At 37.0% G+C, this 15,744-nt stretch overlaps 3 protein-coding genes across 3 annotated transcripts in view; 2 read left to right on the top strand and 1 right to left on the bottom strand.

Annotated features, from left to right (window-relative positions):
- Positions 1-347: 347 nt before the first annotated feature.
- LOC134650022 (vacuolar protein sorting-associated protein VTA1 homolog) lies at positions 348-2,863 on the bottom strand. Its single transcript, XM_063504842.1, has 5 exons — positions 2,849-2,863; positions 2,476-2,673; positions 1,799-1,949; positions 1,188-1,345; positions 348-864 (listed from the first exon to the last, which is right to left on the bottom strand). The coding sequence occupies exons 2-5, from the start codon at positions 2,651-2,653 to the stop codon at positions 416-418; spliced, it is 936 nt and encodes a 311-aa protein (XP_063360912.1). The 5' UTR covers positions 2,654-2,673; positions 2,849-2,863; the 3' UTR covers positions 348-415.
- A 752-nt stretch (positions 2,864-3,615) lies between these two features.
- LOC134650526 (GTP-binding protein Rheb homolog) lies at positions 3,616-5,698 on the top strand. The gene is made up of 5 exons (XM_063505481.1): positions 3,616-3,803; positions 3,880-3,951; positions 4,176-4,383; positions 5,220-5,349; positions 5,513-5,698. The coding sequence occupies exons 1-5, from the start codon at positions 3,755-3,757 to the stop codon at positions 5,603-5,605; spliced, it is 552 nt and encodes a 183-aa protein (XP_063361551.1). The 5' UTR covers positions 3,616-3,754; the 3' UTR covers positions 5,606-5,698.
- An 8,305-nt stretch (positions 5,699-14,003) lies between these two features.
- The window catches only part of LOC134650426 (Golgi-associated PDZ and coiled-coil motif-containing protein-like), a 70,813-nt gene continuing 69,072 nt past the window's right edge, over positions 14,004-15,744 (top strand). Inside the window, exons 1-2 of the mRNA XM_063505381.1 lie at positions 14,004-14,137; positions 15,109-15,236. Coding sequence (XP_063361451.1) covers positions 14,011-14,137; positions 15,109-15,236 — 255 coding nt within the window. The 5' untranslated portion in view covers positions 14,004-14,010. The remainder of the gene's footprint in view (positions 14,138-15,108; positions 15,237-15,744) is intronic.

The raw sequence follows: 15,744 nt of genomic DNA, 5'->3' as shown, positions 1-15,744 counted from the left end.
GTTTTCAGTATATTTCAAATAAATAATATACATTTATATATATAATAATCATCATGCGAATTTGAGGCGACATACGCCTAAGCCAATTAGTGGTATTATCAAATTTCTATCAAGCAAACTATGTATTTCGGCAACTAATTACAATTAGAAATGTTGCTAATTCGGAACTTACTTTTAGCAAATAGTTAATGAGTGCATTAGAGGTGTACAAAACACATAACTACGCTCATTCGCATTACATAAAGGTACAATAGAAAATTGGATCAAGAATATCACAAATCGGCCTGGACTTCAACATTACACCCTCTTATTATCAAGGTTTGATAATTGATTTCAACAGATAAACATAATGTAATACCACCTGTATCGCCTCGATTCCATAACGGTGTGCTGCAAATAAAATATGCATAAAACTTCAGGCCGGGTCTCTTCCAGTCTGCAGCAGTTCCAAGGCATTTTTGAGATTAGTGATGGCCGTTTTCATGTCCTCGTAGTTGAGGGCGCTGCTCGCCCATTTACAATACTTCTGGGCTTTAGCTATCTGATCGGGCGTGAGCTGGGCGGTGGTGGTGTTGTCGCCGTACAACGTGGCGGGCGCGGGCTGCTGCGCGGGGTCGTAGGGCACGAACCCGCCCGGGTTGGGGTCAGGCGTGTAGGGCACGTTGGGGAGCTGCGAGGCCGCGCGCATGGCGAGGGCGGGGTCGGGCAGCGCGCCGCCGAGGCTGCTTGGCGGCGTAGCGGGCGCGGGCGAGGCGCCGGGCACCTGCGGGAAGCCGGACGCCGACGCGGCGGCCGCGGGCTCCGAGGCTGGTGCGGGGTTCGTCACTTCTGAATCATCGTTTTGTTCGCCGTCTTGGATTGGACCTGTATAGGTTTTAAATTTAACACAGCTTGTTGTATTACTTCACCACATTTGCCACGGCCACAGAAATGTCACACAAGTTGTTTAGGAGTCAAGTGCTGTGGTAGATAAGTAGAGCTATTGTCAGGTGAATTTTTCGGCCCGTACGGCTCGTACCTTAATACAATGACATAACAACAAACAATGACATTGAACTGGGGGCACGGCAGTGCCTCTGCCAAGTGGACAAAACAACATTCAAACAAAATTCATAAATTATGAATTATGAAAACAATTTGTTTTACAGATAAAATCTAAGATTAAAGTAATCTTAGTATTTACTAACCTGGGACAGGTGTTTCTCCATTCTTCAAGCAATTGTGGATGTAGGCTGCTTTCCATTTAGCATACTTCCTGTTTTGCGCGGCTTCATCAGTCAGATCTCCAAATGTCGTCAGCACGTCATAGATCATGCCGGCTGTGTAAAATGCTTTCACCATGTTCCTGAAATAGCAAGTATAATCAATATTGTGTTGCTATTTCCAGAATTGAAATCCTGAGAGTTTTAGGTATTCATTAAATAAATAAAATAAATTAGAACTGTGTTTGATAGCAGATAGCAGTAAATTATATTAAAATCCTTTCAGTTTTAAATAGTTGACCACAGCAACAATGCTTGAATAACAATATATATCCAGCTTTATGTTTAGGCTGGTTATAGAGAACTAGCTGCTCTGAAATTGAAATTACCGCGTGAGGCAGCTTGGTTTGAGTAGACATGCGTCGCCTGAAGCAAACATGGCAACAATTACTTTTTAACAAGAATATATCACTACAGTTATTTCAGTGCAATACTGTCACTTTTGTTATCTTCAAAGTTAATGCAGGATCACTTATGAATTAGAAGTACCTGAAACCCCTGAAATTCAAGTTATTAATAAAGGTTACAGTTCTTACTTTCCATAATTCTGTTCTCTGTCTGCCTTATCAGCAAATAGAAACAGTCTTAAAGCATAATTCTCCAGATGGGCCTGACCCGCCACTTCATTGCCGATGGCTTCGTTGTCTTTCATAGTCTTCTTGGCTTCTTCTAACCAGTCCATTAGTGCTGAAAATATGCAATTATATTTCATACACTCAGGGATACACTATATATACATATGTACAGTACAATATCTGGAGATATGATACATAAGACATAGATACATTTGAATATTCATTATAATTATAGTCAATTCATTAAACAATACAATAAATAAAGATCAAATGATTGTACCTCTCCCGTCAAATCATGGTCCCTATGACATTTCTTTCAAGTCTGTTTTGGTTAGGGTTAATTTATAGAATAATTGAAGAAAAATATGTCCTAACCGTATTTTTCAGAAATCAGAAATATTTATTGTATAGACTGTGTAGGTACAGGAAGTATAACTAGGTACATTTTTTGGTGAGTATCAACAGTTTTACCCTTTTTTTATTACTTAAATGTTACGTTCCTATATAAATTTATGTGATGCTTCAAAAATATCTCTACAAACAACAGTGTGACAGTGTCACAGGGATCATCATTCGACGCGAGAGGTATAAGAAAATAAAATGAATTTCTGGTAAATTTTAAAATAAAGAAAACCTACCCATTAAAACCTTAGTCTCTTCTGGCGTTTTCTTTGTTGTTGCCTTAAGACCAACTTGTAAGGCATGTAGTCTGCACCAATAGGCAATTACTGGGTCCCTTGACTCATGTTCTGTAGCTACCTTCAAATAGTGCTGGATGGATTTCAGACTGGGCGGACATTCCGGAATATTTGCCATCTTGACACTTTAAACGGTGCCTAAATATGTAGAGATTACTTAATTAGAGATATTTACACTGTATAAATAATAAAGAGAATCTGTAAACAGTACTGCTGTAGTTTGAATTATGGAATTATGGCTTACTATTCTGAACAAGGAAAAAAATATCAACAAAGACTAACAGTTTAAGGAATATAAAGTTGGTATTCTTACCCTTTGCGAAAGCACTGTTCAAATTTGTCGTAGACTATGATGTATACAAACAACTCTGAATTTACGTGTTAAACATGAACATAATAATTATTAAAACATGAAAAGAAGGAATTGTTATTGGTACTATGAAAGTATGAATAATTTGAATGACGTCATGAACGAAATGACATTGAATTGAAATGGAATTGAACCATTGAAGCTGTCACTGTCATGGAAATACCATAGACGAAGATTTAAAAAAGTGCTGACAATAAAATTAAATACTCTTAAGTGGTTTCGCACTACGCTACAAATTCGTTCATTAGGCCAGTCCAGACCGGATGATTAAATCGACCGATATAGTCAGAACAGAAATTGCCAACCACAATTTTAGATTTATGGTGATATTTGAGAGCTCTAAATTTAAAAAATGCCCCAACCGCGAATACTAGCGTCACAAATTGATATTCTTGCGTCCACATCCCATTTTATCGGTAGTATCGGTCGTAATCGGCGGTCGAATTCAGCGAGCCAAATTGGCATTTGTGTCCGCAAGTCCTGATTTGATCGGACAATTTAATCATCATGCTCTAAATAAACATTAAGGCGAGATGGGAAAGAATATACTTTAAGATCAATGAGGATCTATAATAGAGTCTGTGCGGAAAGAGAAGAGTCGTGGAATGTATGGGCCCCAATACATTTACGAAATTTAACCTGCCAGCACAGTGGGTTGTGTAGGGAAATACCCGAAAGCACGCATTGGGGCGTTGATTTGACGGAAATAGTCCTCTTTACAAACGTCAACGTCAAGCAAGTTCAAACTTCAAAGTCAAGTCGCAAATGCGTGATTTGTTGTAGTGCATTAAAGCATTTTTGTGAAAAAGTAATCCGCTGCTTATTACTAATAACCATCAAGTTTTAAAAATGCCGTCAAAGCAGAGAAAAATCGCGATGATGGGTTACAGATCAGTCGGTAATGTGAAGGTCCTAAGAAATTTGCGTCTTATTTCGTTTTGACGTTTAATTAATTTAACAAAAAAATGTTGCAGGTAAATCATCTCTAATTATTCAGTTCGTAGAAGGACAGTTCGTGGATTCATATGACCCCACAATCGAAAATAGTAAGTAGCATTTTGATTACTCATCTCACAACGCGTGTTTCCCCAACACAAGATTTGCGATGTTTACATTTTCTTGGGTTATAACATTAATGCGTATTTCCATTGTAAACATTAGTATATTAAAACAAATGCAAATTTGTGATTGTAATTGCTGTATCATATTCAATTTGTATAATGCATTCAAATAATTATGATACATAAGATATTTTATTTTTTGTTTAAAGCATTTACAAAGTTCATCCGCCTGAACTCCACCGAGTACGAGGTGAAGCTTGTGGACACGGCGGGGCAGGATGAGTTCAGCATATTCCCTCTTCAGTACAGCATGGATTTCCACGGCTATGTCCTGGTGTACTCCATCAACTCCAGTAAAAGCTTTCAGATTGTACAAATCATTTACGACAAACTGCTGGACATGGTTGGAAAGATTCAGTATGTATACATTTTTATATATCTTCTACTTTCCTTTATTTGTGTGCTCAGTGGAATTTGTATAGTCAGATAAGAGGCCAATTAGTTTTCTAACCTTAAAGATGAGTCATATTAAACATGCCTGATATAGATAGAATACTCACTATATCTCCTATATGCGATCTTGTTTTATATAGTATGGCTTGTTGACCCCCCCGCCCCCTCCCCCCTGAAGCAGATCAGCTTTGCAATGAGAGTGCTAAACAAGTTAATATGACACTTGATAAAAATATATAACTATTGAAAGTTATTATTAGGGACTTTAAGTACATTATTTGGAATTTCCAGTATTGATAGTCTTAGAGTAATTTGTTTTTTCCTGAATGAATTAGATAAAGGATTTCATTAGGGTTTAACCCTGGAGTGAACAAATTGGTAATTCCTAAATATCAATTGATATTACCTTATTAACAAGCTATTTGTATCGTTAAGGATACAAAAAAATAACATGACTAAATGTGGACTTTCCTGTCTAAATAAAAGGGTCCAATAATAAATTACAATTTTATCAGCTTTACTAATATTAACTTTTATAAGATATACAATTCTGGAGTTCAATTAGATATAATAGCATATGATATTGGTAATAAGTTGAAACAGGGTTGATAAGCACCTTTGTGTCTATTAGGCATGCACCCATAAAGAAATTAACATTGAGATGGTTATAACTTCAAAAATACTCATAATTTGTGCTTATAAAAGTACATAGCTTGTATAGGGATATAATAAAAGTAACAATTTACAATTATCCAAGAAAATAAGGTTATTTGTTCTAAATGACACTTCATCAATTTTAGTGTACCCATAGTATTAGTCGGCAACAAAACAGATCTGCATCTTGAAAGGAAAATCAGCACAGAGGAGGGAAAACGGTTGGCGGAGAAGTGGAAAGCAGCCTTTGTTGAGACCAGTGCTAAACGGAATGAGGTAACTACTCTTTTGTTTGTTATAAATTATCATAAATATCATAATACTTCAATGTCGGCAATTTGCCTTAGCTGTTATTTATCCCTATACTTTTCGTTAGTCTTTATTAATTTTCGCGTATCAAATCCTCTAGTAATGCTAACTTATAAAATACCAATTCCAGTCGGTGACGGACTTGTTCCACGCAATCCTGCTGGAGATAGAGCGCTCGGACGGACACATAAAGGAGAACGGCAACAGCTGTGTGTTGTGCTAGTTGAACAAACAACTGTGCTTTTTACTTAAGCTGAAGTGAACTAGATCTAATTTTAGATTATGCCTAGCTCATATGGGTTAACGCTGTGTTACTCCTTCCCATAGACTAGGAATCCTCTAGACTGAGTTTAGAGCAATTATTTCATGAAACCGATGATGCCAAAAATACGGGGGTGCGGGGGGTCCGTTCAAAGACACGGACCAATCACGGCACGGGATTGTCTCGAAGATGGAGTAAAACTAACGTATAAGTGGCAGAGGGGGTAGCGTTACTATGCTCAGTCTAGAGGATGTCTTGTCTGTGCTCCTTCCTAAATCTCGGATCTTATTAAGCTAATTTTTAAAGTGTAGCTGCATTTGTAATCCTAATTAAAAAAGCTAAATGTAGTTACACTTTTCTTAAATAGGTGAAGAAATCATTTGGGGTGCAATTTTTTGGAAGGTGTAATACAGTATTTAGTATCAAGTGGGTAGAATGGAAACAGAACTGGTTATACGCGGAAACTTGTCACAATCGGAGCATTAAGGCAGTCTAGCATGAGTTGCGTTCTCGCGGGTGACTCCATACTTGAAGTCGCGCAAGGTGTATGGAGTCGCCCGCGAGGACGCAACTCATGCTAGACCGCCAGAGCTACTACTATAGTTGGAATACTGATGAGTTAGTTGCCCTAGACACTTGATACTAATGCCCTTATACAATAGCAATGGTTGAAGCATTATTTGGAAGCATAAATGTGTGAGCATAAGCCTGTACATTTTGTTTATAATTTATGCTTTATATGCTCTTACCTCATAGTTTGGTTGACCAGTGATTAGGTATGATAGTTAAATAGTCAGTCAGTAAATTGCAGAGTGTCATGGGACCTTGTTCCTAACTAAACTCTGTACCTCAGCATATCATGTTTGGAGATGTTTTTATAACACGACAGTGGCAAACAAGCAAACGCATTGATCCTTCCAAAGGCATCTCATGCAAGTTGCTGATCTATGCGAGGATTAGTTCTGTTGACAGCTTTAGGTATTGCAGGTCCGCAGGTCCTTTGTCGTCGATACAGACCATCCTCAGGATCTCTTGCAATCTTACTAGGAACACAACACTAACTAACAGTAACGTCTTAACGACGTCATTGAGATCTTAACTGAACATTGCTGGACTTTAATAGCGTAAAAAATCCTATCCTGTACAACTTTAAATAAAAGGGCCTGTATATGCCTTTGGACTAAATTGTGTGATTATGGTCTTGTCATCTGTGAGGAGATTTAACATCTCCAGCCAATATGTGTTGAGGTATAGAACTTGAAATTGAATATACAAACTGTACATATTGCATTAAATGGAATATTTTATTACATACATACATAGTTGTAGCATTTTGTTTTTGAAAGGTTGCATTTAATTTGGAATTTATATAGGAGTTATTGTAAGTGCTTACTAAATTTGAAGAATCATCTTAATAGTTATTAATTATTATTGTTTAACATAGTCTCAAATATTTGAAACAAAACACTACAAACTTTTAGCAGATAGAAATTGTTGAATGGTTCATCTTTGTGTATTTTAACAGGTCATTTGCAGATAACTCTTAGATAAAGTATTGACCTTCTCTGTGTCTAGCAACATACAAAAGGAACATTTGTTTATAAACATAGATTACACGCCCACTAGATCGAGTAAGATGACTTACGTCCACAACGCCGTATGCGTATTGCGTGCTCTATGTTTATTTATAATCATTATCACGTCTATCACAGCTGCAATCCGTTAATGCTGGTCAGCTGGTTGTATGTTACTGTATCAGCAGTATGAGATGAGTCACAGAAAGTAACCAGCTTAGCGAAGTGAGTTACAAATTTACAAAATTACGAATACCTACTGGTTAGTTTAAACTTGTAAAATTGTAGGCTGTGGCTTCGTGAAACGGGCGGGTTACTGTTTCAAAAGTTATTGTTGTTTTGACTGTGGAATAGCGAGATTGAGTTTATAAAACTTAAGAATTCTCAGGTCATTTTATATCAAGGTATTTTCGTTTTTGGGATTGCTTACCTCAAGGACAAAAATTATCGTCTGGTAATCATATTTATTTTTCGGTAGGTTAGTTTTATTGTTTAAAACCTAAAGATAAATTTATTTATGTTTTTGTAACTTGGTTAAAATGTTGGGTTATTGTTATGACCGATTGAGTTCACAATGAATGAATTATCTTTAATGTATCTAAGTGAGAGTAGTGCAAGAAAGGTCTAATCTAAACCATACATATTTTATTAAATTATACAACGGGACTTAATCGCGTATCTAAGTTTTAAGATTTACCTCCGACGTTTCGAGGATGGCGATGGCGTTAAGTTGACATCAGCATCTTCTAACCGCGCGAGTTTTTCGAACTCCCCGCACTTGGTCTTGTTTATCCGCTTGAACGTTTTGCGCACTAGGGATGTCACTCTGTCGACACACAACACTAACGATATTCGATTTATCGACTGTCGATATTCGTTTACGCTTACATTTACTAATGACTGGATTCCATGTGGATGAGATCTTTAAACCCTCGTCCCGATTGAAATTACTATGTTTTTTGATTTCAATGGCTTCCCGTACTTTCCTGCTGTAGAAATGACGATCCGTGGACAGGATTTTAGGGTTATGCAGCTCAATCCAGGCGAAACGTCGGGAGGTAAATCTTAAAACTTAGATACGCGATTAAGTCCCGTTCTATAATTTAATAATGTGTAAAAATCGTGAAAGTTTAAATCAGTGTCATACATATTTTAATGAAATAATCCTTGTACTGGGAATTTTACGGATTGGACCTTTATCGCACACTCAGCTACATCCAAGTGTAGGTAGATTTAGTTCCTACTTTTAATTTGGAAAAATAGATTAAATTATTTACATGGCCAATAATGGTATATAAAATTGGGTCTAAATATTCAGATTTATGAACAATTATTTACTTTTTTTTTTTAAATCATATCTGTGCCGTGTTTGGCTATGCAAACAAATATGTAGATGTTTGATTTGATTGTAAAATTACGTAAGAGGTCTGCCTGGTCGCAAATTTGTCCTTTCATGCTTGTAGTTAGGTGCCTCCTATATGATTATAATTTTATACTAAGTTTGTTAAATAATTTATAGCGACATTTCATCTCAGACAGCGAGGTTGCACTTTCTTTAGCAAGTACAAATAAGCATCTCTTTCAATCAGTTTTAGAGCCTTTAGAGGGACAGTCAGCAGCTGAAGTGGCTACGTGGACGAGCTGTTCAAAATGACCTACCCACCCTCTTATTCTCTTAGCGATAAAGCTGTGGTGGTCATTTTAAACTCCTCTCTGTCTTGCTGACTGAACGTGTTAAGTTCATATCGCTTTTTGAAATTACTAAATGATGTACCTAACTACTTACTTATCCCCTTTTATTCATAAAACTTAACAAGCCTCAATTATTAACTCACATTTATAGACGGGTCTAACGCGAAATTTATTCAATTACCTTAATTAAATAAATAATACGTGATTGAATAAATTTCGCGTCAGACCCGTCTATAAATGTGAGTTAATATGTGTTCAAAACGCGAAAGGTTTATATAAGCCTCAATTAGGTAGTTATTTTATGTTTTTTCCCTTTCCTACAAATACATAAGTCAACGATTAACAGCTAATGGAGGCTTGTAGTGCGTTTATGAATAACGTCATTCTTGCTTTATTTTGATGGCGTGGAAGCGGTTATAATAAAAATCGCTGCACCTATGAGAAATGTCTAAGTCGGTGTTCTAATAGCGGTCGGCACTGCAGTCGTAGGAAGAAAAATATTTGTGACATGCGAACCTTTAGGTTTAGATCCTCCTAAGGCCCAGCCATACAAACGAAGCATCCAAAATTTGCCACTGAAATTCGAACCTAAATTGTAGGAAATAGAGTTTATTTTGCGTTGTTTGAAAATTTAACGAAACAAAGCAAAAGCGACTCTGTTCCAATTGTACATGGTCTAAATGACATCGAACTGAATAGGTACTATAGGTAGGACCTTGGGCCTTAGGAGGTTAAGAATATAAATTACTGATCATTTGTCCCTCGACTTATCGGCATCGTTATCCATTGAAGGTTTTTAGGCGCAAGTAGTATTTTCTTATATCATAATACGACATCACTGCACGAGATGAAATTGTTGACATTATATTTAATTTTCTGCTAGCATTAGTTTCGAATTTATGTGTAAATATCAGGAATGGGCGTGGGCAAGAGTATAGACAATTGTAAACATAAGTATAGTGCGCACAGCAGTCCAAAAAGAGTAGGTACAGTAGGATAAGGTGTGATGTTTGTATGGCTCGATAAGTGAACGGTATACATGTGTTGTTAAAGTGGTTTTATTTGACGAGGGTCCTATTTTACAAAACTAGGTTTATGCTGGTACCTTTATAAAATAGGGCCTTGCCTGTATAAGCTGCTGACTTGCATAGGTACTTGAAAGTAACAAGTCTAGTCTACTGAAATCATTTGCGTGAAAATCATATCTACAAGAGTTCATAGTTTCAAAATATTTGACGTTTTCAATAGATGGCCTGTTTGTAGACATTAACAAAGAGTAAAGTAAGTATACTGGATCAACCAAATCTTGTCAGTCAGTCGCGGGTTAGCAACACTGTGTTCGAATAATTCCAAAATCGCGTGTCATCTGTGTGTTATCTGTGGAATGTGGATCGTGAATGACAGCCATCATCTTATTGTTTACATTCTGAATCGTTTCTATTTCAAGAGAAATTTCTGCTGTCACCATTAAATACCAAGATTATTCATGACCTCAAGCAAAGCTAAGGTGCCTACAATGTACAATCATGCTCGTTGACGGTAAACATTACTAAAATTTGAGGTTATGATAATTCACTCGAACTGACGTATGAAGGGCGGAAAAATAAACACGTTTTGGTTCGATGTACATTGCTGCTTTTCTTAGCGCAATTCTGCTCTTTGAGTGTTACATGGTGTTACCCTACTTTAATTTGCAGTACATTGCTACTGACAAGATTTGCTTGACGCACTCTATATTAGGAAGTCAGTAATCTTGTTGTCGAGATCATAGACGTACCTTATTAAAATAAATTATACTACATCAATGGTCAAGATACTATTTTGATGCCACGAACTCTTAAAAGCAATGTCAGCAAGTTAGGCATATTTAAAGTCAAATAAGTAGGGAATTGGAGATTGTATTGGATAATGGACTGAATTGGAGTAGATTTATTGGAAGTTCTGAGATCTAGACCCAGTTTACGAAAAAAATACCAGGTTCAAAAACTGAAATGATTTGAGATAAACTTACGAAGACTGTCATTACAATTTGAATCTTCTTGCCTGGACAGTAGAGTCGATTTCAAATAGATCATTTAGCAAACGCAGTTATCCCACATCATATTCACAAACGACAGCAATATTATGTGTATAGTCGACATCAAAGATATGTTTACATTTTTCGCGTTATTACCTACAAAGGATCAAGGTTCAAAAGTGTATAAATATATATTTGACGTCTAATATACAAAACCAGAAGCGTTGCCACGCATTTGATCTGCAACTTTTGTCACACCTTACAACAAAATGTTCTAGTGCGATGATTGGTACTTGTATTGTACTTCCAGTTAATCTATTCTAATGTGTATATAATGAGAATCGAATTTATCAAGGCGTGTGCTGTGCATAGTGAAGTTTGTATTGGATTAAGACCTATGGTTAAGTAGGTGTTTGGACGGTCGAGAGGTTGACCTAAAGTTGCTGGCGACTATAGATATCATCGGTGCTGATGGTTACTATATATTGTATGTATACGTATCCGTAGGATCTGTGTTCCTTTTCACTGACGTTGCAAAACGTTTTCGCACCTCAGTGGAAATAATGCGACGGCCCACAGCGAATCAGACGTGCGTTCTGAAAGATTTTTCGTAGCGTTTTACGTGAACCTACGGGTGTGTAAACGGCGTGTAACGCGGATAGGCCTTGAAAGAAACGCATGATATCACTAATTGCTGCATTGGTCCCTTACTCTCGTCTCTAAAGGGCTCCCGCGAACATCTGAATTAAAAAATAATCTATCTCAGGGGTTTCTAAACTTCGGCCTGCAGAACGGAAGCGGAAGAGCCGAAGCGAAAGCAGCCATATTAAGCTTTAGCTGGCACGAAGTATAGTATACCGCAGGTGCAGTTCAGCCCCTGTTCTATCTGCATCTCTATAAAAAAAAATTGAGGCGATAACGATAGTGATTTCGAATTTCGACGTTTGCGGTAGCTTTTCTCCAAGAGGGAAGATACGTCAGTGATAAATGGTATCATGTTGTTGGTGTAACCTAGGGTTGGTGGATACATTTGCACATAAATGTTATTTAGATTTTAAAAATTGACCACTGCCAAGTATTTATAACTTAGTTTATCAATATTCGTGAACACAAAATTTGTTTGTTTGAACATAACGTGGCTTAGTATCAGAGAATGGAACATTGCTGTAAAAGTAACATTTTACCCATGTGGCGGCTTAATTTGCACAATAAATTAAGAGATCATGTTAATAAGTTAATTATTTTTATCCTACACAGAACTTGTTCAGTGGTATTGTATTTAGCTCTACAGTGCACTATCATTATTTAGCTACCTTGATAACTGCCTGCAACTCTAAATGTAATATAACTTATACCAATTACTTAATTGATTGTGTGTAATTATATATATGTTATTTATAGTTCTTTATTTGTATATAGTTAATTATACGTTACATTAAACAATTGCGAATACATTTGCTTTTTACTTCTAGATTCTTTGGGGATATTCAAGTACATAGGTATTACGTAAGTACTAAAGTTTGGGGGTATTTGTTTTGCTCATTTTTGATGACATAGGTGCGGGGGAGAGGTCTACATGGTGATTACTGATTAGGTACGTGAGCAATATGCGCTTGCTTAGAACAGAGTGAAGGAACTGAATAGGTTCCTGTATTCTGAGCGTATACTTACCTTACTACTGGGCATACAGATTGTAAAATATTGGGTAGGTACCTACCATTGTTTACGTAAGCAAGGAAGGTAAAAGCTTTGCTTACTTTTCCTGACATTAGGGGCAGGGGGGTTGATAATGACAAAAAAAATTGCTAACATAATACTTAAACGGCCCCTTCTAGGTTCTAGATATTCTAGGTTGCTCATAACAATTATTTGAATGACATACCTACGTTTAACACAGAATCTTACTTAACTTTCGCTAAGCGATGAGATCTTTTATAGGCTCGGATCTGGAGGGGGGCATAGGGGGGATAAAAATGCTTCCCGTCCCAGCGGGCTCAGCACGGTTCCATTTTTATCGACTATCACTATGCCCGTCACTTTCGCACTTACATACTTGTTAGAACGTGACAGGCATGGTGATAAATGATAAAAATGCGACCGTGCTACTAGGGCAGGTCTCTATCATGAGATTCATGAGTTATGGTGCCCAGAAGACTGGCAGCGTTACCTCTTTGGATGTAACATTAAAATAAGTACCTCTTGTTTTAGTAGGTGTGTGACTAGGAAATTTTATTGCGCTTTTGTTTTTTAAAACTTAAATGAACCATGAATTGAGCAGTCAAGTAATTAAGTATCATATAGCTGGTCAAGCTGATCTTGTCAGTAGAAAAAGGCGGCAAATTTGAAAAATGTAGGCGCGAAGGGATATCGTCCCATAGAAAATTTGAATTTCGCGCCTTTTTTTACTGACGATATGCTTGACCAGCATACTATAGATGGTCAAACAAATCTTGTCAGTAGAAAAAGGCGCGAAATTCAAATTTTCTATGGGACGATATCCCTTCGCGCATACATTTTTCAAATTTGCCGCCTTTTTCTACTGACAAGATCAGCTTGACCAAGTTTAAATTAGTTTATGATCCTACCATCTATGGTTTTAAAGCTGTATCCAGACGGGCTGGGCAAATCGACCGATTTGATCAGGAAAATAATTGGCGCCAATCTCCGGTTTAATCACCAATTTAAGATTAAACCGAGCATTTGGATTTTGGAGCATTTTTTTTAACTTAGAGGGCTCAAATGTCACCATAAATCACCAATTTAAGATTTATGGTGACATTTGAGCCCTCTAAGTTAAAAAAAATGCTCCAAAACGAAAATACTAGCGTCACAAATTGGTATTCTTGGGTCCACACCCCATTTTATCGGTAATATCGGTCATAATCGGCGGTCGAATTCGGAGAGCCAAATTGGCGTTTGTGTCCGTACGTCCTGATTTGATCGAACAATTTCATCAGATTGGCGAAATATTGTCTCGTCTGGACTCCACTTAACAGAGTATAAAAGCGTCTATATTTATTATGCACTGTAGTACAAATTGGACAAAACTATACACGCTTGCGCGTAATGAATGTCACTTTGACATGCCCTCCAACCAAACTGTCAACAAGTTTATTGTGAAAATGGCGACTACTGGAGTTGGTTTCCGATGGTTAGATATATTAGAAAAGGAATTTGATAAAGCATGTGTGGAATTAGACACTTCTATAGGTAAGCATCAAGTTATTACCTGTTATTAAGAAGCTTAGAAGTACATCGGTGTCGTGGTGTTTGATATCTCATCTAACTTCGTTTCCATGTCGCACTGTCGAGTTTATGCAACATTTAAACTGAAATTAATTCCATTGATCCTTACATTGGTTGTCCCTTCTTCTAAGAATATACTGCTTGTGTTTTGGATTTGCTTAGAATCTTACTATTTCGAGGGTAATTACCTGCACAACCAATTGGTATCGTACTAACGCCATCTCCTCCCTTTGTCCAATATTTTAATACCCAGGGTTCAAAACGGGTTCAAATTAATAGATAACACTAACATTTTTGATACTAGTACCTAGGCATCGTAGGTCACTCACTAATACAAACATCCTTGGTACACGCGAGCTGGCAGCCTGGCCACCGCTGCTAGCGCGCGTCTTTTGTTTTTAAAAAGTAAAAAGATAATTTTCACTCTGTAGGAAAGCCTTTCGGGTTTGTTTGGCGTGCGTTGAATATTTTTTTATCCAGACTTTTTATTGTATACTGTTTGTGCTTATCCATGTTTTGAATGTGTACTGACATTGAACAAACTGAATAAAGTTTAAGTGTACCAACTATATTTTCATTTTCAGTGACCCAAACTTGTCCAACTTTCTAGTATTGTGACTGTTACTTAATTTTAATTATTTAATATGTTTTTCTTTCTACTTTCTACAATAACTTTTCAATAATATGATTTGTGATTTATTAATTGGTTATCTAATATAATAAAAACTAGAAGTTTTTATAGTGTAATGATTAGTGTGTTAGCAACATATGGAGGTTCTGATGACATTACCATTCCAATTCACTTCACTCACATTTTTTTTATTTCATTACCAACTTATTTTTTACTTTCTATGGCTTGTTCTCACCATGAAACATATACCAACTATTACTATCTATAAAACCTGATATTAATTAAACCAATATGTTTATTTCAGTGGACTTGGATTCAGAGGAATCAGAGTCAGTGTTTGCGGCACGTCAGAAGATTGCTACGCTCAGCTCATGTTTTGCACAACTTACGCACAAGGCCCTTACAATATTTCAGAACAGTGCAAAACTTGAGGTATGTCCCTAGTGGTAGACTTTTCAGCTTATGCAGTTACACATTGATGCTAATTTGCATGTCGCTCCGGTGTACGAGTGTAACATCCCTATGTACTTATATAGAGATGTCCAGCTCAAACACCAGAGTAACATGCGAATTTGCAACTACTGTGAAGACTGCCTTATGGTGGATGGATGGATGGTGTTCAACAAATGTATGGGCCTGTGATTATAAACTGCCACCATTTGGAATCTGATAAACCAACTGTTTGAACTTATTTCAGTAATTGCCAGTAGTGGCGTGTCAAAAATGTTCACTGGGTAAGCCGAAGTTTGTTTGGCTTGCTATTTCCTTGGTATTTCTGATCATCAGAGAAAAATGTTCTCAGATGTCTTTAAACGGGCAAGCCGGTGGGAATCGAGTTCTATGGACGCTCCACCACTGGTACTTGCTAACATAGCATACAACTGCTTAGGGGGAAGTTCAGCCTCCATGTTCTAATAAGTATTATGAAGTAAAAGATCTG

The sequence above is a fragment of the Cydia amplana genome, chromosome 8 (assembly GCF_948474715.1).
Source record: "Cydia amplana chromosome 8, ilCydAmpl1.1, whole genome shotgun sequence".
NCBI classification, from domain to species: Eukaryota; Metazoa; Arthropoda; class Insecta; order Lepidoptera; family Tortricidae; genus Cydia; species Cydia amplana.
The sequence above is the reverse complement of the archived record's forward strand: the minus strand, read 5'-3'. Positions and strand labels throughout refer to the sequence as shown.

Excerpts from the sequence above, each read along its gene's own strand:
- LOC134650022 (XM_063504842.1), bottom strand. The coding sequence starts at position 2,653 with ATGGCAAATATTCCGGAATGTCCGCCCAGTCTGAAATCCATCCAGCAC. Across the intron at positions 1,950-2,475 it reads AGAGACTAAGGTTTTAATGG|CACTAATGGACTGGTTAGAA; the intron begins GTAGGTTTTCTT and ends GCATATTTTCAG. Across the intron at positions 865-1,187 it reads TGGAGAAACACCTGTCCCAG|GTCCAATCCAAGACGGCGAA; the intron begins GTTAGTAAATAC and ends AAACCTATACAG.
- LOC134650526 (XM_063505481.1), top strand. The coding sequence starts at position 3,755 with ATGCCGTCAAAGCAGAGAAAAATCGCGATGATGGGTTACAGATCAGTC. Across the intron at positions 3,804-3,879 it reads GATGGGTTACAGATCAGTCG|GTAAATCATCTCTAATTATT; the intron begins GTAATGTGAAGG and ends AAAATGTTGCAG. Across the intron at positions 4,384-5,219 it reads GACATGGTTGGAAAGATTCA|TGTACCCATAGTATTAGTCG; the intron begins GTATGTATACAT and ends CATCAATTTTAG.